A 26,397-nucleotide genomic window follows, 5' to 3' on the forward strand; every position below is an offset into this window, starting at 1 on the left:
TAGGTCTAAGGGGAAGAGTAAATTGGAGCTGCAGAAGAATCAACACTGCCATCAGAAAAAATGGGACAGTGATTAAAGATCTAAATTGTTGAACTCAATGTTAAATCCAGATTGCTATAAAGTGTCTAATTGAAAAAGGTACTATTTCTCAAGCTTGTGTTGAGCTTCATTACAACTGGGTGTAGGCCCAGGTCAAAGTGGGTGGAAAATTAAAATGTCAGCTGGAAGCTTTGGGTACTGCAGTGGACTAAATGGAGGTGTTCTGCAACCTATTCCTCAAGAATTGAAAATATGTTAATACAATTAAAATAAAAAAACATAGTACAAGGAACAATAAAGCAGTGAGCCTAATACAAATGTTTTTTAAAATGCTGGAAATACTCAGGCCAGCCAGCATCTATGAAGAGAGAAACAGAGTTATTGTTTTAGGTTGATGGCCTTTTTCTTGGAATCAGCAAATGTTAAAGATGTAATATGTTTAATAATTACAGAGGCAGAGAAGGTGGGGAAGCACAGAGGGGGTTGTCGTGATAGGATGGAAGGCAGGAGAGGTTAATTGACAAAATGGATGATGGCATAAAGCTTTTTTCAAAAAAAGGGGCAATTTAGCGTGGTTAATCAACCGACCTGGCACATCTTTGGGTTGTGGGGGTGAGACCTACCAGACACGGGGAGAATGTACAAACTCCACACAGATTGAACCCGGATCTTCGGCGCCGTGATGCAGCAGTGCTAACCACTGTGCCATTGTGCGACCCTATGTTGGCATAAAGCTAAAGGAAATGATAATGGGACAAGTAAAGAAACAAAAGATGGATGTACAGGAGGTGTAAATGAGAGGAGTAGAATCATCTCAAAAAGCCCCTTTCTGAAAAAGTGGGGACAGTGGTTAAGATCGGGAATTACGACTTCCGGTTGCGGCGATGCGGAGCTAAGCCGCACGATTCGGCAGCTCCCGCTAGAACGGACTTTTGGGCTCTCCGGAGGAGCCCCAACGGAAATTTTTTGACTGATTCCCGTGTGGGAAGGCGAGAGCAAGGTCCCCCTTCCGTCGTGTATGGAGGGGACCAGACGTGGAGCGGCGGAAAAAGAGGCCTTGGAGCAGTGTCAGAAACGAGGGGGAAAAAACAAGATGGCGGAGGGCGGAGATCGAGCAGCATGGGGGCCGGACCAGCAGGAGTTTCTCAGGCGCTGCGTGGAGGAGCTTAAAAAGGAGGTGCTGGCGCCAATGCTGATGGCGATCGAGGGGCTGAAGGAGACCCAGAAGGCCCAGGAGGTAGAGCTCCGAGAGGTGAGGGACAAAACCAACGAGAACGAGGACGAGATCTTGGGCCTGGCAGTGAAGATGGAGGCGCACGAGGCGCTGCACAAGACGTGGGCCGAGAGATTCGAGGCCCTGGAGAACAGGTCGAGGAGGAAGAATCTCCAGATTCTGGGTCTCCCTGAAGGGGTGAAGGGGGCCGATGCCGGGGCGTATGTGAGCACGATGCTCCATTCGCTGATGGGTGCGGAGGCCTCTCCGAGCCCCCTGGAGCTAGAAGGGGCTCACAGGGTCCTGGCGAGGAGACCCAAGGCCGGCGAGCCGCCAAGGGCGATAGTGGCGAGGTTCCATCGTTTTGCGGACAGAGAGAGTGTCCTGAGATGGGCCAAGAAAGAGCGGAGCAGTAGATGGGAGAATGCGGTGATCCGAGTCTACTAGGACTGGAGCGCGGAGGTGGCAAAGAGGAGAGCTGGCTTCAACTGGGCCAAGGCGGTGCTGCATAAAAAGAGGGTGAGATTCGGAATGCTGCAGCCAGCGCGACTGTGGGTCACGTATCAGGATCGACACCACTATTTTGAAACGCTAGAAGAGGCTTGGACCTTTATCCAAACGGAAAAATTGGACTCGAACTGAGGGTCTGTGGTTGTGGGGAAGATGTTGACTGTATACAGGGTTGCAAATATGGGTAAAGAATGTTTCACGGGTGGGACGATGGATGGGGATGTGGGAAGAGTTTTGATGGGGAGACTGTGAGTAATGTGGGCGCCGGTGTTGAAGGGAGGTGAGACCCGGGGATGGGGGAATTGGGATAAGGCCGCAACAGGAGCTGCGCCACAGGGGGCGGGGCTGGCTCAGGAAAGCGCAGGCTTTTTCCCGCGTTATGGAGGGGTGTAGCCACTTAAAATGGCTGATTCCCTATTAATTTGGCCAAAACCCGATTTAAAATCGCTAACCGAAAAGGCTGATGGGAACAGCAGGCAACAGGACACAAACGGACAGCTGCAGGCAGAATATCATATTCGGCTCTGGGGAAGTCGGCCCAGATCGATACTCAGGACTATTAACAGCCCATCAACCCAGACATCTGCAGTTATACTCCCGGACTATTAGCAGCCCATCAGCCCAGACATCTGCAGTTTAATCGGCTATCCCCGGGAACAATTGCAACATATTAGCAATTGAATACCGGGCCAGACCTGTCGGCGCCTGCAGTGGCCGAAACAAAGGCAGGTGAACGACCACCCCCCGATCGGGGAATCGCCTCGCAATTGGACGTATCGAACCCAGTGATTGGGAACAAGTCCAATCACTTGGGACTCAGGGTCAAGGGCCGCCCCGAGAGGCGGGAAGCCCCTGGGCCCTATAAAGTGAGGGGCCAAGTTCAGATCTCGCTCTCTCTCCCTTCTTCGCCTGCTCGAGACCTTCGCAAGAACATCAACCAGCAACTGTAAGTTTGAATCCAGCGATCGCTATCCGATAAAGACTCCTAGCCATCGACCTGTATCAGCCTTTTGAATCCCGCGGGCCAAATCCGATTCGATAAGCCATTTGTTTCCCTGACCTGGTGGGCCATCCCCAAAAGTTAAGTATTGGCCAGTAGTGATAGGTTTCTATATAGATAGTAGGATTATTGTGTAAACATTACTTGTTGTATATAATAAATGACCGTTGATTCCAATCTTACTAAGCGGTGTGCTGACTTATTAATCATAACTTGAGCTTGAACCACGTGGCGGTATCAGAAAGATACCTGGCGACTCGTGAGCAAAGGTGACATAATCAGAGCTAATAAACTAAGGCTAAAATGAGCAACAGGGGCGGGAGGCGGGGGGATGGAGGAGCGCAAGGGGGAGGAGGGATTTCCACACCGGGGGGGGGGGTCAATGGGAAGGCGGGGGAAGCCGGGGTCAGCTGACTTACGGAAGTATTAAGGGGGGAGCAAAAGCGCTAAATTCGGATCTAGCGGGGGGAGGGGGGGGAGGAGAGGGGGGGGAAATAGGGTTGCTGCTGCATTGGCCGAGGGGGAACTGAAAATGGAAGAGGAGGTCGGGGCGGGGGTTCCCCGTCTGGGGGACTGGAGGGTGCGGGAGGCGCGGGCACGGGACTGGCCTAAAATAGGAGATGGCTAGTCGGCAGGGGGGGGGGGGGGGGGGGGTGGGGTGGGTAGCCCCCCAATCCGGCTGATTACGTGGAATGCGAGGGGCCCAAATGGGCTGGTTAAGAGGGCCCGAGTGTTCGCGCACTTAAAGGGACTGGAGGCAGACGTGGTCATGCTTCAGGAGACACATCTGAAGGTGGCAGATCAGGTCAGGTTAAGAAAGGGATGGGTAGGGCAGGTATTCCATTTGGGGCTGGATGCGAAGAATAGAGGGGTGGCAATACTGGTGGGGAAGCGGGTGTCGTTTGAGGCCAAGAACATAGTAGCGGACAATGGAGGTCGATACGTGATGGTGAGCGGTAGGTTGCAGCGGACGTGGGTGGTATTGGTAAATGTATATGCCCCGAACTGGGACGATGCTGGTTTCATGAAGCGTATGTTGGGGTGTATTCCGGACCTGGAGGTAGGAAGCTTGATAATGGGTGGGGATTTTAACACGGTGTTGGACCCAGCACTGGATCACTCAAGATCCAGGACTGGAAAGAGGCCGGCTGCGGCCAAGGTGCTTAGGGGGTTTATGGATCAGATGGGGGGAGTAGATCCGTGGAGATTTGCCAGGCCTTTGGCCAGAGAATTTTCTTTTTTCTCCCATGTACACAAGGCCTACTCCCGGATAGATTTTTTTGTTCTGGGCAGGGCATTGATCCCGAAAGTGGAGGGAAGGGAGTATTCGGCCATAGCCATTTCAGATCACGCCCCGCACTGGGTGGAACTAGAGTTGGGGGAGGAGAGGGACCAATACCCGCTGTGGCGGTTGGATGTGGGACTGCTGGCAGACGAGGAAGTGTGCGGGAGGGTGCGGGGGTGTATTGAAAGGTATTTGGAGGCCAACGACAACAGGGAGGTGCAGGTGGGAGTAGTATGGGAGGCGCTGAAGCCGGTGGTCAGGGGAGAGTTAATCTCCATCAGGGCTCATAGGGAGAAGAGAGAGGACAGGGAAAGGGAGAGGTTAGTGGGGGAGATTGTAAGAGTGGACAGGAGATATGCAGAGGCCCCTGATGAGGGACTACTCAGGGAGAGGCGAAGTCTCCAGACGGAGTTTGACCTGTTGACCCCAGGGAAGGCAGAGGCACAGTGGAGGAAGGCACAGGGGGCGACGTACGAGTATGGGGAGAAGGCGAGCCGGATGTTGGCACATCAGCTCCGTAAGAGGATGGCAGCGAGGGAGATAGGTGGAGTCAAGGATGGAAGGGGAACTACGGTGCGGAGTGCGGTGAAAGTCAATGAGGCATTCAAGGCCTTCTATGAGGAGCTGTACAGATCCCAGCCCCCAGTGGGAAAAGAGGGGATGCGACGATTCTTGGACCAACTGAGGTTCCCGAGGGTGGAGGAGCAGGAGGTGGCTGGCTTGGGGGCGCCAATTGGGTTGGAGGAGCTGATTAGTGGACTGGGGAGCATGCAGGCAGGGAAGGCCCCGGGACCGGATGGGTTCCCGGTGGAGTTCTATAGGAAGTATGTAGACCTGTTAGCCCCGTTGCTGGTGAGGACTTTCAATGAGGCAAGGGAGGGGGGGACCCTGCCCCCGACAAGTCGGAGGCGATGTAGAATTTACAGTGCAGAAGGAGGCCATTCGGCCCATCGAGTCTGCACCGGCTCTTGGAAAGAGCACCCTACCCAAGGTCAACACCGCCACCCTATCCCCATAACCCAGTAACCCCACCCAACACTAAGGGCAATTTTGGACACTAAGGGCAATTTATCATGGCCAATCCACCTACCCTGCACATCTTTGGACTGTGGGAGGAAACCGGAGCACCCGGAGGAAACCCACGCACACACGGGGAGGATGTGCAGACTCCGCACAGACAGTGACCCAAGCTGGAATCGAACCTGGGACCCTGGAGCTGTGAAGCAATTGTGCTATCCACACAATTCTTTTGTGTGGATAGCACAATTTTTGATCCTGAAGCGAGATAAGGACCCACTGCAACGTGGGTCGTACAGGCCGATCTCGCTCCTCAACGTAGATGCTAAGTTGCTGGCAAAAGTGCTGGCTACGAGAATCGAGGACTGTGTCCCCGGGGGTGATTCACGAGGACCAGACGGGATTTGTAAAGGGCAAGCAGTTAAATACCAATGTGCGGAGGCTCCTAAATGTGATTATAATGCCATCGGTGGAGGGAGAGGCGGAGATAGTGGCAGCTATGGACGCGGGAAGGCCTTTGACCGAGTAGAGTGGGAGTATCTCTGGGAAGTGTTGCGGAGGTTTGGGTTCGGGGGAGGGTTTATTAGCTGGGTTAAGGTCCTATGTAGAGCCCCGGTGGCGAGTGTGGTTACGAATCGGCGGAGGTCGGAGTACATTCGGCTGTATCGAGGGACGAGGCAGGGGTGCCCCCTGTCCCCCCTGTTGTTTGCATTAGCAATTGAACCTTTGGCCATGGCATTAAGGGAGTCCAGGAAATGGAGGGGGGTGGTCCGATGAGGAGAGGAGCATCGAGTGTCGCTATACGCTGACGACCTGTTGCTGTATGTGGCGGATCCAGTGGAGGGGATGGCGGAGGTCATGCAGATTCTAAGGGAGTTTGGGGACTTTTCGGGCTATAAGCTTAATGTAGGGAAAAGTGAGCTCTTCGTGATGCATCCAGGGGACCAGGGAAGAGGGATAGACGACCTACCGTTGAGGAGGGCGGAAAGGAGCTTTCGATTCTTGGGGATCCAGGTAGCTAGGAGCTGGGGGGCCCTGCACAAACTTAATTTGACGCGGCTGGTGGAGCAGATGGAGGAGGACTTCAAGAGATGGGACATGTTGCCACTCTCGCTAGCGGGCAGAGTACAGTCGATTAAAATGGTGGTCCTCCCGAGGTTTCTTTTTGTATTCCAGTGCCTTCCAATTGTGATCACCAAGGCCTTTTTTAAGAGGGTAGGCAGGAGCATTATGGGTTTCGTGTGGGCAAGCAAGACCCTGAGGGTAAGGAGGGGGTTCCTGGAGTATAGTAGAGATAGAGGAGGGCTGGCGTTGCCGAATCTGGGTGGCTACTACTGGGCAGCCAACGTGGCGATGATCCGTAAGTGGGTGATGGAGGGAGAGAGGGCGGCATGGAAGAGGTTGGAGATGGCGTCCTGTAAAGGAACGAGCCTGGGGCGCTGGTGACGGCACCACTGCCGCTCTCGCCGACAAGGTACACCACGAGTCCGGTGGCGGCGGCAACGCTAAAGATCTGGGGGCAGTGGAGACGACACAGGGGTGCGATGGGTGCATCGGTGTGGTCCCCAATCAGAGATAACCATCGGTTTGTCCCAGGAAGGATGGACGGGGGGTTTCAGAGCTGGCATAGGGCAGGGATTAGAAGAATGGGGGACCTGTTCATTGATGGGACGTTTGCGAGCCTAGAGGCGCTGGAGGCGAAGTTTGGGCTACCCCCGGGAAACGCGTTCAAGTACATGCAAGTGAGGGCGTTTGTGAGGCAGCAAGTGAGGGAATTTCCGCTGCTCCCGGCACAAGGGATTCAAGACAGGGTGATTTTGGGCGTATGTGTCGGAGAGGGCAAGGTGTCGGCGATATACCTGGAGATGAAAGAAGAGGGGGAGGCTTTGGTAGAGGAGCTGAAGGGTAAATGGGAGGAGGAGCTGGGGGAGGAGACTGAAGAGGGTCTGTGGACTGATGCCCTGAGTCGGGTTAATTCTTCTTCCTCGTGTGCCAGGCTTAGCCTGATACAGTTTAAGGTTATTCACAGAGCGCATATGACGGGAGCGAGGCTGAGTAGGTTCTTTGGGGTGGAGAACAGGGATAGGAGGTGCTCAGGAAGCCCAGCGAACCATGCCCATATGTTCTGGTCATGCCCCGCACTGGATGGGTTCTGGAGGAGTGTTGCGAGAACTATATCTAAGGTGGTGAAAGTCCAGGTCAAGCCAAGTTGTGGGCTAGCACTATTTGGAGTGGCGGACGAGCCGGGAGTGCAGGAGGCGAAAGAGGCCGGCATTCTGGCCTTTGCGTCCCTGGTAGCCCGGCGAAGGATCTTGTTAATGTGGAAAGATGCGAAGCCCCCCAGTGTGGAAGCCTGGATAAATGACATGGCAAGGTTTATCAAGTAGGAGAGGATAAAGTTTGCCTTGAGAGGGTCTGTGCAGGGGTTCTCCAGGCAGTGGCAACCGTTCCTAGACTATCTCGCGGAGTGTTAGATGCAGTTCAGTCGGCAGCAGCAGCAACCCTGGGGTGGGGGGGGGGGGAGCATCTCTTTTTTTTGGGGGGGGGGAAGAAGGGTGGACGGGGAAGGTTATTTTTCCTGGGGGCACTTGAGCAAGAAAATACATAAATGTTCAGGAAAGTTGATATGTGCGGGAGGAATCCAATGTACAAAGTTCTGTATTATGTTGATTTGATATGTTTATGTCTTGCTATGCAACTTTTTTTTTCTTTTTGTTACGGGGGGTTCGTATGGTTGAAAATTGTTTGTTGAAAAATTCTTAATAAACATATTTTTTAAAAAAAGATCGGGAATTGCTGAATTCTTCATTGTGCTCAAATTTATGGGGTATGAGTGGGAGGCCAGCCAAGAGAGCATTGAAGTACTCAAGTTTATAAGTTACAATGGTCTGGTTGATTGAAGGCTTCAGCAGCAGATAAGTGAGGTAGGGGTGGAGACTGGTGATGTTACAGATGTGGAAGTGGGCAGTTTTAGAGATGAACAATTGTAGGGTTGGAAGCTCAGAGCTAAATAGGATGGTAAGCTTTAAAACACACTCTATAACTATAAAATGGCTGAACTATATTTCATTATGTTTACATTTACTTAAAAGAACAATCTCATAACCAAACTTGCCCAAAAAATGGAAAACCATTAATGATTAGAAGAAATTGAAACTAGTTTCAATTTAACTTTCCTTCACCTTACCGAGTAAATAAACCACCATACAACTGACAACTACAATTATAGAAGTGCAGCAGTAATGAATATACTTACCACAAAGCCCAAAGCCACCAATGGTTCCCCTTCATTTAAGTGATACAGGAATGACCCACCATATGTATGTCTATCCAGGGGCCATCCCACACTGTGTTCCACTCTGCCAGGTCGCCATAGATTTTCATCAATAATCCAAAGCTGCCAATAAAATGGAAGTCAGAAATACACAAGACCATAATAAACACCGCTCCTGGGTTTTAAGACTTTATACAATAGATAGATGGAAAGGAAAAGAACTGCAAAAATACAAGTTGAAATGAATATATATGCAACTAAAATTTGCAATACACAATTTAATTACAACTTTCATCAAACTGAACACTTTAAATCTTAAAATAATTCAATTTCTTGTGGCATTGGACCATATGTACCAAGGAAAAACCTAGATTCAATCTTGGTTAAATCAACCAGTCAACGTGCTACACTGATTTCTGCATCCCTGCATTGGGTGGAAATTGGATGGAATTTTACTTAAATATAGGAACCAAGAGAACAATATTGAAATCTTGGACTAGATTTTATAGCCACAAATCAGGCACACTGTCCCTGATAAGATAAAACACAGTGTGATTACCTGGGTTGCTAACTCGATGTCAGCACCTAGTCTCCAGGTTTGTGTGGGCACTGGAATTTGAAGCCCGCCCATTTAAAAAAAACAATTAATTAGCAACTGACCTTAACAGAAAATAGTGGACAATCTCAGCAGATCTGGAAGCTGTGGAGAGAGAACAGAGCTAATGTTTCAAGTCTGGATGACTCTTTGTCAGTCAGCTTTGACAAAGAGTAATCCAGACGCAAAATGTTAGCTCTCTTCTCTCCACAGATGCTGTCAGACCTGCTGAGATTGTCCACTATTTTCTGTTTTTGTTTCAGATTCCAGAATCTGCAGTAATTTCCTTTTAGCAACTGACCTTGTTGAACACCTAATTGACAGCAATTTTACACTGCATGCACTAACTAGGAATTCAGCAGGCAAAAAACATTGGGCTGGATTCTCCGTTTTGGGGACTAACGCCATTGTGAAAACGGTGGTCTTTTACGCCAGGAAAACTGGCATTAAACAGCCACCGATTCCCCGTTTTGCTGGGGGCTAGCAGGAAGTCAGCGTAGAGTTCGCAGCTCTAGCTGCCGATATGGCCCCCAGCATTTCCGGTTCAGAGGCCACGCATGCGCACGGCGGCGGCCTGCAGCGGCCGCGTCGTGCTCCATGCCGGACTCAGCCCGCCAAAGTAGTGCCCCTGCATTGGCCGCTTGCGCCCCCCAGACCACCCGCTCCCAGTGCCTCGAGGCCTGAATGAAGCCCCGCCTGTCCGTCGATCGGCCCTCCCCCGACTGTGGCGGCCTCGGACTTGCCGCCTTGTGAGGTTCCTCAATGGCTGGCTGGATCATTAGAATCCCACACCATCGGGAATTCGGACGGTCGGCGACGGAGCATCGCAATGGCCTGACGCGGTGGATACTCGGCGCACCCCTCGAGTACGCCGATTTTCAGGGGGCAGAGAATTTCTGATTGGAGGGCTGTGACTAGTGGTGTTCCGCAGGGATCAGTGCTGGGACCTTTGCTGTTCGTAGTATATGTAAATGATTTGGAGGAAAATGTAACTGGTCTGATTAGTAAGTTTGCGGACGACACAAAGGTCGGTGGAATTGTGGACAGCGATGAGGACTGTCAGAGGATACAGCAGGATTTATATCATTTGGAGACTTGGGCGGTGAGATGGCAGATGGAATTTAATCCGGACAAATGTGAGGTAATGCACTTTGGAAGGTCTAATACAAGTAGGGAATATACAGTGAATGGTAGAACCCTCAAGAGTATTGACAGTCAGAGAGATCTTGGTGTACAGGTCCACAGGTCACTGAAAGGGGCAACACAGGTGGAGAAGGTAGTCAAGAAGGCATACGGCATGCTTGCCTTCATTGGCTGGGGCATTTGAGTATAAAAATTATCAAGTCATGTTGTCTGTGCGGAGTCTGCACGTTCTTCCTGTTAATGCATGGGTATCCTCCGGGTGCTCCAGTTTCCTTCCACAGTCCAAAGATGTGCAGGTTAGGCGGATTTGCCATGCTAACTTGCCCGTGTCCAAAAATGTTAGATGGGGTTACTGGGTTACGGGGATAGGGTGATCTTTCCATGGGCCGGTGCAGACTCAATGGGCCGAATGGCCTCCTTCTGCACTGTAAATTGTATGATCTATGTATGTTGCAGCTGTATAGAACCTTAGTTAGGCCACACTTGGAGTATAGTGTTCAATTCTGGTCGCCACACTACCAGAAGGATGTGGAGGCTTTAGAGAGGGTGCAAAAGAGATTTACCAGGATGTTGCCTGGTATGGAGGGCATTAGCTATGAGGAGAGGTTGAATAAACTTGGTTTGTTCTCACTGGAACGACAGAGGTTGAGGGGCGACCTGAAAGAGACCTACAAAATTATGAGGGACATAGACAGAGTGGATAGTCAGAGACTTTTTCCCAGGGTAGAGGGGTCAATTACTAGGGGGCATAGCTTTAAGGTGCGAGGGGCAAGGTTCATAGGAGATGTACGAGGTAAGTTTTTTTACACAGAGGGTAGTGGGTGCCTGGAACTCGCTGCCGGAGGAGGTGGTGGAAGCAGGGACGAAAGTGACGTTTAAGGGGCATCTTGACAAATACAAGAATAGGATGGGAATAGAGGGATACGGACCCCGAAAGTGTAGAAGATTTTAGTTTAGATGGGCAGCATAGTCAGCACGGGCTTGGAGGACCGAAGGGCCTGTTCCTGTGCTGCACTTTTCTTTGTTCTTTGTTCTTGTTCTAAGCATAGTACCCTTATGAATCCAGCCCATTGAGAGTGAATCACGTCAGGTTTAAGAAGTCGACGCATGTTGCAGTAGAGTCTGCCAGTGAAGATCGCAGTGCTTGGATCTTATGACACTTTATCTAGTCAGTTTCCAGACAGTCATAACAAATAAATTGAGATTCAGAAGGAAGGGGCTGAGACACACGGATGTCCTTGAGGTCTAGGAATCCAGCATTGGAACTCATTTGTGTTGTCTTCCATGGCGATTGTGCACTTTGGAGAAGGCTCCTTTAGTTTGGTGGAAAGGAGGAGGCAGAGGAGGCCAGCTGTCCACGGACACGCAAGAGAACAGTGGCCTTTTGGTATCATTCCAAGTATTAGCTTCAGCACACCATTGCATAAAGGTAGTGAGAAAGGCAAGTAAATAATTTCATTTCATTCAGCATAGATAAATTGAGTCAGGTCAAAAGAACAGAGACTTTGCTTGTATAACTGGATTCCCCAGTGAACAGAAAAAGTTTTCATTCCATCAATGTGCAACTTGTGTGCGACCACAGCCAAAAGATCATACAGGTGTAAGCCTGCTAGCCTCGCAGTATGTGCTTAGGTATTCCAGGTGTCACAGATGTTCTGTCCACTACAGCTACTGGATAGTTGGATTCTTGGAGACAAGGGATTCCTGCTGAAGAGATGGCTCATGACCCCAGTGAGAAATCTGCAAACCAAGGTTGAGATATAATACAATGAGAGCCACGCAACCAGCAGGGCCATCATTGGGCAGACCACTGGTCTGTTTAAAATTAGATTTTGATGCTTGCACCTTGCAGGCAGATCTGTGCAATGTTCCCTGGCTTGTGTCTCACTAATTGTCGTGGTCTGCTATGCTTTACACTACCTGGTGCTCCAGAGAAGGTAGATATTTGCAGAGGATGATCTAAAGGACGAGCTGCATCCTGACTACAAGTCTCAGGATGATCTAAGGATGTTGAGAAGGAGCTACGCTAGCTAGCTGCAGAACACAGTATGTAACAGGCTTTGGATGGCAGAGAGATGCTGGAGCTTCTTACAATGTGATGACTGAACTTGGAATGTGGAATTTGTTTCAACGATAACATCCTGGCTTTACTCACCTCTTTTTGATATTATAGAATTTTTATAGAATTTTACAGTGCAGAAGGAGGCCATTCGGCCCATCGAGTCTGCACCGGCTCTTGGAAAGAGCACCCTACCCAAGGTCCACACCTCCACCCTATCCCCATAACCCAGTAACCCCACCCAACACTAAGGGCAATTTTGGACACTATGGGCAATTTAGCATGGCCAATCCACCTAACCCGCACATCTTTGGACTGTGGGGGGAAACCAGAGCACCCGGAGGAAACCCACGCACACATGGGGAGGATGTGCAGACTCCGCACAGACAGTGACCCAAGCCGGAATCGAACCTGGGACCCTGGAGCTGTGAAGCATTTGTGCTATCCACAATGCTACCGTGCTGCCCCACGCATCAACTCCAGGGCTGCCTATGCATGTGTACACACAATATGAGCCTGTTCAAAGTGTCACATGAGCACAAACACCCTTGATAGCAGTCAGTCAATCCAGCTTCAAACCAGAACACCATACACATGAAACAAAAATGAAGCCAGAACAGCAGGTGGACATAACACCGTAGTTTAATACAGAATCCAAAATATCGCCAAATAAAACAACTATACAATCATCCTTGTGAACCATGTGTGACAAATGTGTTTTCTTAATTCTCTTGCAGATGCTACGTGTGGTGCTCCCTCCTGTCTGCCAGCTGTACTGGAGACAGGCTGCTGACCCTTATCCCTCTTTCCTGGTATGACTTTGGTAGGTTTCCTCTGGTCACCTGAGTCCAAGAAGTCCCCAGGGTGGTGGGCTTCTCTGGCACATTGGCAGGAGTCTCAGCTGTTGTTGCAGCACTCAGACATTCATATCAATAGTAAAGGCTCGGAGGATAGAGGTTGTTGCCAGCAGGAGCATTCTGAGAGATGCCCTCCCAATGATGACAGCAGCTGCTAATCCACAGTCAAGAGGTGTATTTGAAATATGAGTAACACAATCCTCCCCAAATGCTGCAAGCCATCAAAGTCAAATCCATCAATGTTCCTTCCCCACATCAGAAGAGAACTATGGGCCCTTGGAGTCCCACCTGCCTAGGATGGTTTTTCAGTGTCACTGCAGCCAAGGGTTTTGTACCACTGATGGCTGGCCATCTCCAGAAGCTCCTTCTCCACAGGAGTCAAAATTACCAGTTTTGGTGTGACTCCTCCGGTCCCTGAGCTCTCACGGGAATTATGTTCCCTCTTCCCCTGCAAAGAAAAGTGACATTATCATGAATCTCGTGGAAAGATTGTGCTGTTGGTTGTGCACCCAACATGTATGTTGTCAGCAGCCATTACTTTGCAAGATGCCTGCAAGTTTACAGGTTTTGGACTTCAGACCGCCTTCAGAATCCCCTGATGCTATGCAGTGTGCCATGTCTGCTTCATTCCATGTTCTGCACATGGCCCACACTCTCCCACAAGGTCCACATATATAACGGTTGTACACTCATGCTGGCTGAACACATTCAGCCTCTTACAGCACTGTAGCCAAGTCTGCTGGATGACCCAATGGCTGCTGATCTCCTCTGTGACCTCCACTCTGGCCTCTTTGATCTGGCGGGGAAGTCATCTCTTGCCATGAGGATCTCTTGCCATTCACTCACAGCCTGAAAGAGTTGTCACGACCTGATTGTCAAACCACAGGGGCCATCCATGGACTCAGCCCCTCCAACTGGCCTGGCAGATGAAATATGTGGTGAAGATTTAAAGGTAATATTGGTGGAAAGGGGTAGGTTGATTTTCCTCTTCTGTGGAGAGACAAACAGTGCTAAATGGGACTCTTTTTCACAATTCTTATTCAGAAAGGAAATGGGACAGGTGTGTTCAGATGTCCTTTCCTTCCTGGCAAGAGTGCTGAATTTGACACAACAGTCAAAACAATCAGAATGGAAGAACATGCTCTCACCTGTATTATGGGCCAGGGTTTAGAGAACCCCAAAGTGTATCATGGAGTTCCCCTGACCCACAACTTTTAATATATTGTGGTATGGGGAGCACATGGCCCACTCTACCTTACCGGCAATACTACTTGATGAACTTCTGCCCACTTTTCATCCGCCTGCATATGTACAGGTCTCCATTTTCTCATCAAGACATCACTTTTACGGTAATAACACTCTGGTATACACTCAGATTCCTCTTCCGTGTATGCTTTCTGATACATTTGTTTTATTTCTACATCTTTCTGTTGAAACTCCGCCAATTTTCCTGAACTAAAAATATCCGCCTCATTCTCCACCTGTTCTTGTTCTTTTTCAACCATCTGATCAAAAATCATTTCTGATAATTGCACTTCAATCTAATCTGCACTCTTGGATTTCTCCTCTTGTCTTAAGTCTTAACCTGTGACTTTGCGACCTTCTTACTACGCAATCCGGAAAAATCCCAGGATATTCGTCCATCAACACTTCAGTTATCTGATTTTCCACTGGCTTATCAACCACAGTAGGCATCACTCCCACCTGCAATCCAGCTATATCATTACCCAAGATAAACTGTATTCCTGGACAAGATAGTTTCTCTATTACTCCTACTACCACTTCACCACTCTTCACTGGACTTTCCAATCTTACCTTACATAATGCAACACTACTCCTCTCAACCCTGAATTCCACATATTACCACCTTTTCTGGCAACATTCTTCCCAAGCTACATAACTCCTCATTTCTTGCCATTAAACATTGACTAGCTCCCGTATCTCTTCAAATTGTGACTTCTTTACCTGCTCCTTCTGGTACACATAAGTAAACTTTACCCACACAAGTAAATTCTTTAAAGAGATCTGGCACGTCCTTATCAATCACCTCTTGATCAGGCTGTACAATGTTTTGTACCTCCTCCACTTCACTTGGACTTTCCTTTACCACTTTAACAAACCCCACTGTCTTATCCTGTTTTACCACATCAGCCTTCCCAGTGCTTCTCTTCAACCACCAACACTGTGACTTTACATGGCCTAATTTATTGCAATGAAAACATTTGAAACTTTTGATTTCTCTTCCACACTCCTGGATTTCTTTTTAAATCTGAGATACACTCTCCTTATTATCTCCCATCAGATCACCTTTACCTTTACGACTTGAGTATTTCTCATGTCCCCAGTTTCTATCCCTCACAGACTGAAACTGATGTTGGAAACCAAGCTTTGATTTATGAACTAATTCATAATCATCTGCCATTTCCGCTGCCAATCCCGCAGTTTTAACCCTCTGCTCTGCCACATGAGTTCTCACTACATCAGGAATTGAATTTTTTAACTCCTCCAAAAGCATAATTTCTCTGAGAGCTGCATACGTTTGATCTATTTTCAAAGCCCTTATCCACCTATCAAAATTACTCTGATCCTTTCAAACTCCATGTATGTTTGACCAAATTCTTTCCTTAAATTTCTAAATCTTTGTCTGTAGGTTTCAGGCACTAGTTCATATGCACCTAAGATGGATTTTTTTCACCTCCTCATACGTCTCCTCCGGTAGTGATGCAAATACTTCACGAGCTCTACCTACCAGCTTTGTTTGAATCAGTAATACCCACATGTCCTGTGGCCATTTCAGTTGTTTAGCTACCTTCTCAAATGAAATGAAAAAGGCTTCCACCTCCTTCTTGTCAAACCTTGGCAATGCTTGGACATATTTAAATAGATCCCCACCAAGCCTTCGACTATGACTCTCATTCTCACTATCCTGCAACTGTACGTTTCCCTTTACATCTGCCAATTTTAACTGACTGTTATGTTTCATAGCCATTTTCTGAAGTTCAAACTCTCTCACTTTTTCCCTTTCCTCTCTATCTCTTTCCTTTTCCTCGCTATCTCTTTCTTTGTTTCTTTCTTCTCTCTCCTTTTCTTTTCCCTGATCTGTATCTCCCTTTCTCTTTCTTTTTCTCTCATTGCATATTCAAGCTGCTTTAATTCTTTTTCATGGTCAAGTTGCTCAATCTGCAACTGGATCTTTGCCAATTCTAATGAGTCAGACTGTATCTCAGGCACCTTTAAATGCTTAGCCACAGCCATAATTACCTCACCTTTTCGCATTTTGTCAGGTAATGTTAACTGCAATGTTTTTGCCAAATCTAACAGTCTGCTTTTAGTCTCCGTCCGTAAGGTACTGCGTGTGACCGTCTCCACTCCCAAAAACGTCTGAGCCTCTGAAAGAGCCATTGTCCACAACACACACCCCACTTAAACTAGAATACCACACCTGAAAAGCAACCACAATATGCTCACCCCTCACAGTCTTTAAGTTCACTAAGCCAATCCAACAGATAGACTTTTATCCCCCTCGAGCCCCCAATTTGTTATGGGCCAGGGTTTAGAGAACCCCAAAGTGTATCATGGAGTTCCCCTGACCCACAACTTTTAATAGATTGTGGTATGGGGAGCACACGGCCCACTCTACAGGTGTGGTACAGCAGAAACGGAAAAGTATTTTTTAAAAGCAAAACAAGGTTTATTCTATGAACTCAAGTTAACCTTTTTAAAACATACAGTGAACATCTTAGCAACCATTAATTCAAATACAACTCCCAAAGACTACAACACTAAGTAAACCTTTAAGCTTTCCTTTTTAACATCCATACGACTTAAAAACAAAACCTTTATCAGAAGCACATCAGGTTAAAGTCACTACTGTTATTAGTTTTAAATCACAAGGATCGATTCAGTCTTTAGATTACAGAGAGAGATTCATACACCTTCTGGCTGTGACTGCAGCCTGCTCAAAACGAAAGTAAAAAGTTGACAGACAGCCCAGCTCCACCCATTCTCTGACATCACTGCAGTAGTAAACACCCATTTCTCAAAGGTACTCTCACTACAGATATTTATATACACACCCATTGAAACACCCATTTCTTAAAAGTACTCTCACATGACACCTGTTGCTGATCCAATGCTTTAGTGTCAATTTGCTGGAATGCTGTCTGCGGTGACCGTGGATAAAGGACATCCTGCCTCTGCTGCACGCCATCCAAGTGTTTGGTCACGTCTCTGTGAATCGTGGTGCTGGCTTCCTGTCAGCCACAACTCTAATGGATCTGGAACAAGTGCTGGGGTGGCGTTTAAATGGAGCTCCCCACCAATTGCAGAGATTAAGTTGCTCCGCCGGAGGGTGAGCGAATCCGTGGGAGGCCATCATGAGTACAGCGTGAGTCACGTAATAAGAACATAAGAACTAGGAGCAGGAGTAGGCCATCTGGCCCCTCGAGCCTGCTCCACCATTCAATGAGATCATGGCTGATCTTTTGTGGACTCAGCTCCACTTTCCGGCCTGAACACCATAACCCTTAATCCCTTTATTCTTCAAAAAACTATCTATCTTTATCTTAAAAACATTTAATGAATGAGCCTCTACTGCTTCACTGGGCAAGGAATTCCATAGATTCACAACCCTTTGGGTGAAGAAGTTCCTCCTAAACTCAGTCCTAAATCTACTTCCCCTTATTTTGAGGCTATGCCCCCTAGTTCTGCTTTCACCCGCCAGTAGAAACAACCTGCCCGCATCTATCGTATCTATTCCCTTCATAATCTTATATGTTTCTATAAGATCCCCCCTCATCCTTCTAAATTCCAACGAGTACAGTCCCAGTCTACTCAACCTCTCCTCGTAATCCAACCCCTTCAGCTCTGGGATTAACCTAGTGAATCTCCTCTGCACACCCTCCAGTGCCAGTACGTCCTTTCTCAAGTAAGGAGACCAGAACTGAACACCTCACTAACACCTTATACAATTGCAGCAGAACCTCCCTAGTCTTAAACTCCATCCCTCTAGCAATGAAGGACAAATTTCCATTTGCCTTCTTAATCACCTGTTGCACCTGAAAACCAACTTTTTGCGACTCATGCACTAGCACACCCAGGTCTCTCTGCACAGCAGCATGTTTTAATATTTTATCATTTAAATAATAATCCCTTTTGCTGTTATTCCTACCAAAATGGATAACCTCACATTTGTCAACATTGTATTCCATCTGCCAGACCCTAGCCCATTCACTTAGCCTATCCAAATCCCTCTGCAGACTTCCAGTATCCTCTGCACTTTTTGCTTTACCACTTATCTTAGTGTCGTCTGCAAACTTGGACACATTGCCCTTGGTCCCCAACTCCAAATCATCTATGTAAATTGTGAACAGTTGTGGGCCCAACATTGATCCCTGAGGGACACCACTAGCTACTGATTGCCAACCAGAGAAACACCCATTAATCCCCACTCTTTGCTTTCTATTAATTAACCAATCCTCTATCCATGCTACTACTTTCCCCTTAATGCCATGCATCTTTATCTTATGCAACAACCTTTTGTGTGGCACCTTGTCAAAGGCTTTCTGGAAATCCAGATATACCACATCCATTGGCTCCCCGTTATCTACCGCACTGTTAATGCCCTCAAAAAATTCCACTAAATTAGTTAGGCACGACCTGCCTTTTATGAACCCATGCTGCGTCTGTCCAATGGGACAATTTCCATCCAGATGCCTTGCTATTTCTTCCTTGATGATAGATTCCAGCATATTCCCTACTACCGAAGTTAAGTTCACTGGCCTATAATTACCCGTTTTCTGCCTACCTCCTTTTTTAAACACTGGTGTCACGTTTGCTAATTTCCAATCCGCCGGGACCACCCCAGAGTCTAGTGAATTTTGGTAAATTATCACTAGTGCATTTGCAATTTCCCTAGCCATCTCTTTTAGCACTCTGGGATGTATTCCATCAGGTCCAGGAGACTTGTCTACCTTTAGCCCCATTAGCTTGCCCATCACTACCTCCTTGGTGATAACAATCCTCTCAAGGTCCTCACCTGTCATAGCCTAATTTCCATCAGTCACTGGCATGTTATTTGTGTCTTCCACTGTGAAGACCGACCCAAAAAACCTGTTCAGTTCCTCAGCCATTTCCTCATCTCCCATGACTAAATCTCCCTTCTCATCCTCTAAAGGACCAATATTTGCCTTAGCCACTCTTTAATAAAAGAAAATGTTTTCAATGAGGCTCAATATTCCACGAGATTTCCCGTTGGCAGTGAGATTTGCATCGGTTTTCATACTGGAACTGACACTTTGCCAAATTTTGGTAAGGTTCCACTCTATAATCTCTTCTTTTCAAAAAAGGTTCTTTGATCTGGCTACGGAGGAGCTCACACCGAGTAGTTCAAAGAAACTTAGTTTAGTTACAATAACTATTATATACATCACACGGCAGAACCCAACAGGATCTGCCTTGCCGGTATCTAACTGGCCAACTTCATATATACAACAGCTATGCATTGATTAGCTGTCCCCGCCCCCTTAGTGGGGGAGCTCATATTCTGCAAGGTTCACGGGGAATTTAATTGTTCCCACCCTGTAAGTTACTTACGGATTCCTTGGGGACTATGTGGCCGTGGAAATAGAAGCTTTCCTGTAGGCTCTGGTGTTACTTTTTTGTAATCTTTCTTATATCCTTTTTGCATGGTACATGCTGGACTAATCCAGGAGTTAATGTAGTGTGTCCCTGGAAGATTTTTCGATGAGTATTGGAGAGAAAATGCTGAGAAATTCTAAGATGTAGAGATGCCGTCGCTGGACTGGGGTGGGCACAGTAAGAGGTCTCACAACACCAGGTTAAAGTACAATAGGTTTATCTGAAATCACAAGCTTTCAGAGTGCTGATCCTTCATCAGATGAGGAAATCTGGCGATAAGAGGGAGCAGTAAGATGTAATGGGAGTGAAGCCGCCTTCTCAATATAACGACCTGATCCTTGGGCACGCTCTTGACCTGCCGCTTTGTAAGACGCTGCAAATGATGACTGCGTACAGGATGAACAATATCAAGAGTACTTGCTGACAAACCTGGCTTGTTGACACAGAATCGAAATGCTCATGAGACCGAGTTGCAGAATACTAATAAAAGGCTTGATGAAATGGAGGAAAGAATCCTGAATGTCGAAAATGTTGCTTCCTTGGCTGAAGCACGCATTAAATCCTTGGAAAACCAGCTACGTGGTAGGTCAGAAAGCCTGGAAGATTTAGAGAACAGAGGCCGGAGGAAGAATGTCCGTGTCGTCAATCTACCAGCAAGAATGGAGGGCAAGTCTGAGAGCTGGCGACCACGTTTTCTAACGCTGGATTTGAAGGCGGAGCATTTCAAGTTAGAAAGGGTGCACTGTATCCTGACTTTTGAGGCCGAGGGACAATCAACCTCCCAAGCCCGCAATCATTTGCTTTCAAAACTTCAAAGATCAGCAGAAGGTTCTGGGGGCAGTGAGGAGTGGTGGGACTTGGCTCCATGAGGTGGCAAGAATCTCCTTTTTTCAGGACTTCTTGGCAGAGACACAGCTGAAGCGCAGAGGCTTCAATTAAGTTAGAAAACAGCTCAAGCAGCTGGCGTGAATTATACCCTGCGGCCCTGAGTGATATCCGACGACTCCGTTAAGTCTTTCAGTAATCTGGCTAGTGCCTTGGCCTTCGTAAAGTCCGTAGAAGGCAAGGACTTGGAGTGACAATCTGCAGCTCATTGAAATTTGAACTTTCTCCCTGTTCTATTGTTTTTTTTGTCTGATTTCACCTTGCCATATATTCCGTTTATTGGGAGGTGTTAACATTTGAGCACTATACTGAATGCCTTATCCCAAGGATCTCAGGGACCTTTATTCATGGTAGCTGTGCCACGTGCTAATTATCTGTTCTTTTCTCTTCTTATCTGTATCTTTATGATGGTTACACTGATTGTTTGATATCCTATAAGCGTGATAGAATTGAGTGATGCTATGCTGAGAGGTGCGTGAAAGGTTTAGGTCTTCATGGGTGGGTCCAAAATGCAGGCGGGTCATTTAGCTCCCATTCTCCTGTTGGCTTTTTTCTTCTCCTCTCTCTCAAGGACCATGGGCGAAACCGTGCGGCCTCGTCACACCGGACTCAATGACGCAATGAGGCCATTAAATCTGGTGAGGGGCCTCTTGCGAGATTTATGATGCTCAGATCATCTTGTGCGATCTAACGCATTATATTATAACTATTATATTCACTATTATAAATAAGAAAATCTTACACAATACTAAACAAAAGTAACTGGTTCGCACACAATGATGCAAGGGCTATTTACATAACTAATCAACGATTATATAGAATCTACACAGAAGTTGTCAGGTCCTCACCGATGCCAGTGGAGGTGGCAGCCTGTAGACCTTCTATATGTGATGTTTGTATTGGAAAGGAGCATGGCTTGTTACCATCCATGTGAAGGCTCAGGCTTTAACCAGTGCCAGATATGCATTCTATCCCATGGCATGATTCACACAGGCTTCCAATCAAGCACGACGCCTTCAGAAAGTCAAAATGACTGCTTCAGCAGTCTTCATTATGGCGTGCCCAACATCCATCACTGTGAATTTTAGATTGCGATAGACCCTCTTTCCTTCATCGTTGAAAATGGCCAGCACCAGGAATTCTAGATGTGAGACCTGTCGCCTCTTTGTTTTGGCCACCCAATGCAAGTCAGCCTGTGCTGGTATGAGAAAATCCTGCAACTTCTTTCTGGTTCTTCTGCCTAATATTATAAATACCTTCATGTCCTCTGGTCACCAATGCTTTTCTGTATTTTCTTTGTCAAAACCAATCATGATGTTGAACACCTCCATTAAATCTTGCCCTTACCTTCACTGTTCCAAGGAGAACAACTCCAACTTCTACTCTGTACCAACTTTTGGTCCAACTTCTACGGTACAGTAGTAGTATTGTGTTTATGTTATAAGATGGTCTGTAGATTCCCCCCATTTTTTAATATTTCAAGTTCTTTTATATTAGTGTGATTGATCACAACTCTATTGTGATTCACGGTTTCCACAACTGCTCCACTTGCCTCATTTCATTCCAGAACTCGAGTCAGCACTGCATCCTTCCTCTTTGAGCTAGAAATACACTTAACAATAAAGTTCTCTCATATACATTTCAGGAGTTCCTTCCCCTCTTTGATCTTTACAGTGTCATCTTCCCGGTCTATATTATCCCATCATCACTACTATCTGGTTCCTGTATTTTTCTAAAGTTTGCTTATTTATCCCCTTTTCACTATTTAGTGGCATATAGTACACACCCAGCAACTTAATAGTTCCTCCGTTCTAACCAAATAGATTATTTGAACCCTTGGCTACCCTTTCTAGTGCTGTGACAGCAGCTTTGATCAATATTACCCCCCCCCCCCCCCCCCCACCACACCTCATTTTTTTCACCCTTATCTTTCCTAAATATAGTGTTGTTAAGTGCCCCTTCCTCCCCATGGTTGAGCCAGGATTTTGTTATCGCCACTATATCATAATCCCATGTGGTTTTATTAATCTGCACTCATCAACCTTATTTACCACTCTCCATGCATTTATGTGCATGTAGCATGTAGTGCACTGCCATTTTAGTCTGCCTTGGATTTCCCCACTGTCTAATCCCTATTTCTGAATTATTTTTTATTGTAACATTTCTTTTTTCTCCCAGTCATCTGTGTATGTTGTACCTTCTCTCTAATGCTTCATCTTGATGCTCTTGTTCTGCCACATTAGTTTAATTTACCTGTTGCCTTCCCCACTTCAAATGCCCACAGAACTTACAGTGTCCCCCTTGCGAGGACACTGGTCCTAGCTCTGTGATGACACAAACATCCATTTTGTACAGTTACTCATTGTTGAAGAATTCGTCCCAAAGCTCTACAAATCTGAAGCCGTCCCTCATGCATAATTTCTAAAGCCATGTATTAATCTGTTTCATTATACTGTTGCTACACTTCCCGGCATGTGGCACTGGAGCTACTTTTGAGGTCCTGCTCTGTAACATGCTGCCTAGCTCATTAAACCTTGGGGAAAATTGGCAAAGTGCCACTTCAAACATCGCTGCATAGACTTGTGCGATTCCCAAATGGCCGGTAGCACCGCAGGGAGCTGCTCGAGTCACCCCAGTGCTATTGAAGCGCCACTACCCAAACAAATTTTCACATTCTATGTTTTGCTATCACTCCTATGAAATACTTGGTGCCTTTAATAACACCAGAAGGATTAAGTAAATGCAAGTTGCTGCTGTTGTATCCTCTACTTGGTTAATTTTAAGGTTATATCCTTAGATCTAATTAATTACTGGTTATTTACATATCTCCTTATTTACTGCTCCTAGGTTTAAATTACCCATCACCAACTTCCTCCTTGACACCTAATTCTCACTCGCAACAAACACTTATCATCACTCTGTTTAGCAAGCAGATTCATCTGTTTCTCACCAGCTGTGATTAAAGCTCAAAATTATTTTTAAAAGAGCCCAAATAGCAAACATTATTCAGGGTGCATTTACCTCTTTTAACCCTATACCAAAGGTCTGTGGTTCACAGTTCTCCCTTAGTTTGAATTGCTTGTACAACTGCTTGGCAAGGTGTCCATGGCATCCCTCACTAAATATTGTCACTTTGGCATGAAGTTCCATTCCTCTTTCAAATATGTCCTTTTTGTAAATAGGAAAAAATAATTTCAATTATAATCTTTATTAGTAGTAATCGTTATTAGTGTCACATTAGGCTTGCATTAATACAGCAATGAAATTACTGTGAAAATTCCCTAAACACCACACTCTGGGTACCGAGGGAGAATTCAGAATGTCCTATTCACCAAACAAGCACGTCTTTTGGGACTTGGGAGGAAACCGGAGCATCTGGAGGAAACCCGCGCAGACACAGGGTGAACGTGCAGACTCCGCACAGACAGTAACCTAAGCTGGGAATCGAATCCGGGTCCCTGTGCTGTGAAGTAACAGTGCTAACCTATTGTTCTTTGAAAGAATATAAATTGCAAGAAAGTGGTCAGGATAATACACATTGGAGGAATCTTACCCTCAATACATAGACTGCTGGCTGAGACGGGAAAATGAATGCGCACAGCCAACTTTTCTCTCCCGATTTCAGTGTACATCGTGCAAAGAAAATCTGGGGGGGGGCGGTGGTTTTCACTATCACTGGCAGAGCAGGGCTTGATAGAGCCAACCATGCCAGCTCCAGAGAGATCAGTGCGCCATCTTTAAAGGGTGTTTCAATCACCATAGAAAGAAATCCCCCAACCCAACAAACATCAAGGCAACCCTCCCCCACCGCCCACAAGAATCGGGGCAAACCGTCCCATCATACAGACATCAGGGCTGGAATTTTATGTCTTTTGTGGTAGAATTTTTAAAAAATGAAATTTAAATAGATATAGTTAATTTAGGTAAAATTTAATTGGTTTGTTATGGGTTTGAATAGCTGTACTTGACATCAGGGCAGCAGTCGATGAGTTATTGCATCGAGGAGCACTAGCTAAACCGAGATAAATGAGGGGTCAAGGGGAAAACTATTTAGTCATAGCAACAGTGATTATGCCAATCAATCAGCACAACTATTTTCAACACCTTCATCAATTACTTCCTCTCGATCATAATGTCAAGGCGGGCAGTTCATTGACAATTTCCAGTGTTCAGAACCACTCATAACTCCTCAAATAATGTTAGCTTATTGTTAGACCTGGATAACATTTAGACTTAGTGCTGGCTAATGATCATCTCCAACTAGATAAAACCCAAGCATCATTCTTCCACCACCCTGCTCATCACACCCAACCCTCAATGGCACCACCATCAGCAAGCTCCCACCAACATCCTGAAAGTCATGACTGGAGAAGAACCTTAACTGGACCAGCCAAATTAAAAATGTAGCTCAGAAAGCCTGGCGACTCACCGTGATAAGTGGTTTGCCTCCTGACATCTCAAAAGCCTCTCAATATTCTACAAACCTCAAATTAGGGGTGCGCTGGAATATTCAATACTCATCTGTAGGGCAGAACGGTAGCACACCGTCTCTCCACCAAACAAAGGAAAACATTTTATACATTTTTCAAAACAGCTACACAGCCCATTTTGGCTGGACCTTGTCCAATAATATTGATTATAGATTAGGGCAGCACGTTCTCCCCGTTTCCTCCGGGTGCTCCGGTTTCCTCCCACAGTCGAAAGACGTGCAAGTTCGGTGGATTGGCCATGCTAAATTGCCCTTAGTGTCCAAAACGTTAGGAGGGGTTATTGGGTTACGGGGATGGGGTGGAAGTGATGGCATAAGTGGGTCAGTGCAAACCCGATGGGCCGTATGGCCTCTTTCTGCACTGTATGTTCTATGTTCACACATGGCTAGCACTGTGGCTTCACAGCGCCAGGGTCCCAGGTTCGATTCCGGCTTGGGTCACTGTCTGTGCGGAGTCTGCACGTTCTCCCCGTGTCTGTGTGGGTTTCCTCCGGGTGCTCCGGTTTCCTCCCACAGTCCAAAGACGTGCAGGTTATGTGGATTGGTCATGCTAAATTGTCTTTAGTGTCCAAAAAGGTTAGGAGGGGTTATTGGGTTATGGGGATAGGGTGGAAGTGCGGGCTTAAGTGGGTCAGTGCCGACTCGATGGACCGAATGGCCTCCTTCAGTACTGTATGTTCTATGTATCTATGTATGTGAAGTTCAACCTATTGCATAGTTGGCTACCTTTGATGGATGCTTTCAAAACTAACTTTCTCCTATTAAATACATTTTTAAAAATTTGCTCTTGGAATATGCTATTTTTCTTGTTGCTTGTCATTAGTTGCCCTGTGTAAGTGTTGGTGGTGACTGCAGTCCAGGGCAAAGCAGTGCAATTGATAGGCATTTTTGTAATTGGACTTAGTATTCGCCCCGCTCTACCATTGCTACATTCTCATTGCAGCATGTTCTGTCGACAGGATGCACTGCAGTTACTCACCATGAATACTTCAACAGCACTTTTCAAACGCGCATTTCTATCACCAAGAACAAGAGCAATAAGATCATATAAATAGCATTATATCCAAGTTATATAACTAGATATCATAGAACTGTACAGCACAGTACAGGCCCTTCAGCCCACTGTGTTGTGCCGACCATTTATCCTAATCTAAGACCAACCTAACCTACACCCCTTCAATTTACTGCTGTCCATGTGCCTGTCCAACGCTTAAATGTCCCTAATGACTCTGATTCCACCACCTCTGCTGGCAGTGCATTCCACGCAACCACCACTCTGCGTGTAAAGAACCTACCTCTGACATCTCCCCTATACCTTCCTCCAATCACCTTAAAATTATGTCCCCTCGTGACAGCCATTTCCGCCCTGGGGAAAAGTCTCTAGCTATCCAC

At 46.8% G+C, this 26,397-nt stretch overlaps 1 protein-coding gene across 5 annotated transcripts in view; it reads right to left on the reverse strand.

Annotated features, from left to right (window-relative positions):
• etfdh (electron transfer flavoprotein dehydrogenase) overlaps positions 1 to 26,397 on the reverse strand; it is a 136,211-nt gene that overhangs the window by 54,286 nt on the left and 55,528 nt on the right. For 4 of the 5 annotated variants that reach the window (XM_072495779.1, XM_072495778.1, XM_072495781.1 and 1 more), the window contains exons 7-8: positions 23,538 to 23,684; positions 8,321 to 8,461 (exon numbers count right to left, since the gene is read on the reverse strand). In XM_072495779.1, the coding sequence (XP_072351880.1) occupies positions 8,321 to 8,461; positions 23,538 to 23,684 (288 nt within the window). The remainder of the gene's footprint in view (positions 1 to 8,320; positions 8,462 to 23,537; positions 23,685 to 26,397) is intronic. The other variant, XM_072495780.1, reaches the window with a different exon arrangement.

This window comes from Scyliorhinus torazame, chromosome 3 (genome assembly GCF_047496885.1).
Source record: "Scyliorhinus torazame isolate Kashiwa2021f chromosome 3, sScyTor2.1, whole genome shotgun sequence".
Classification (NCBI taxonomy): domain Eukaryota; kingdom Metazoa; phylum Chordata; class Chondrichthyes; order Carcharhiniformes; family Scyliorhinidae; genus Scyliorhinus; species Scyliorhinus torazame.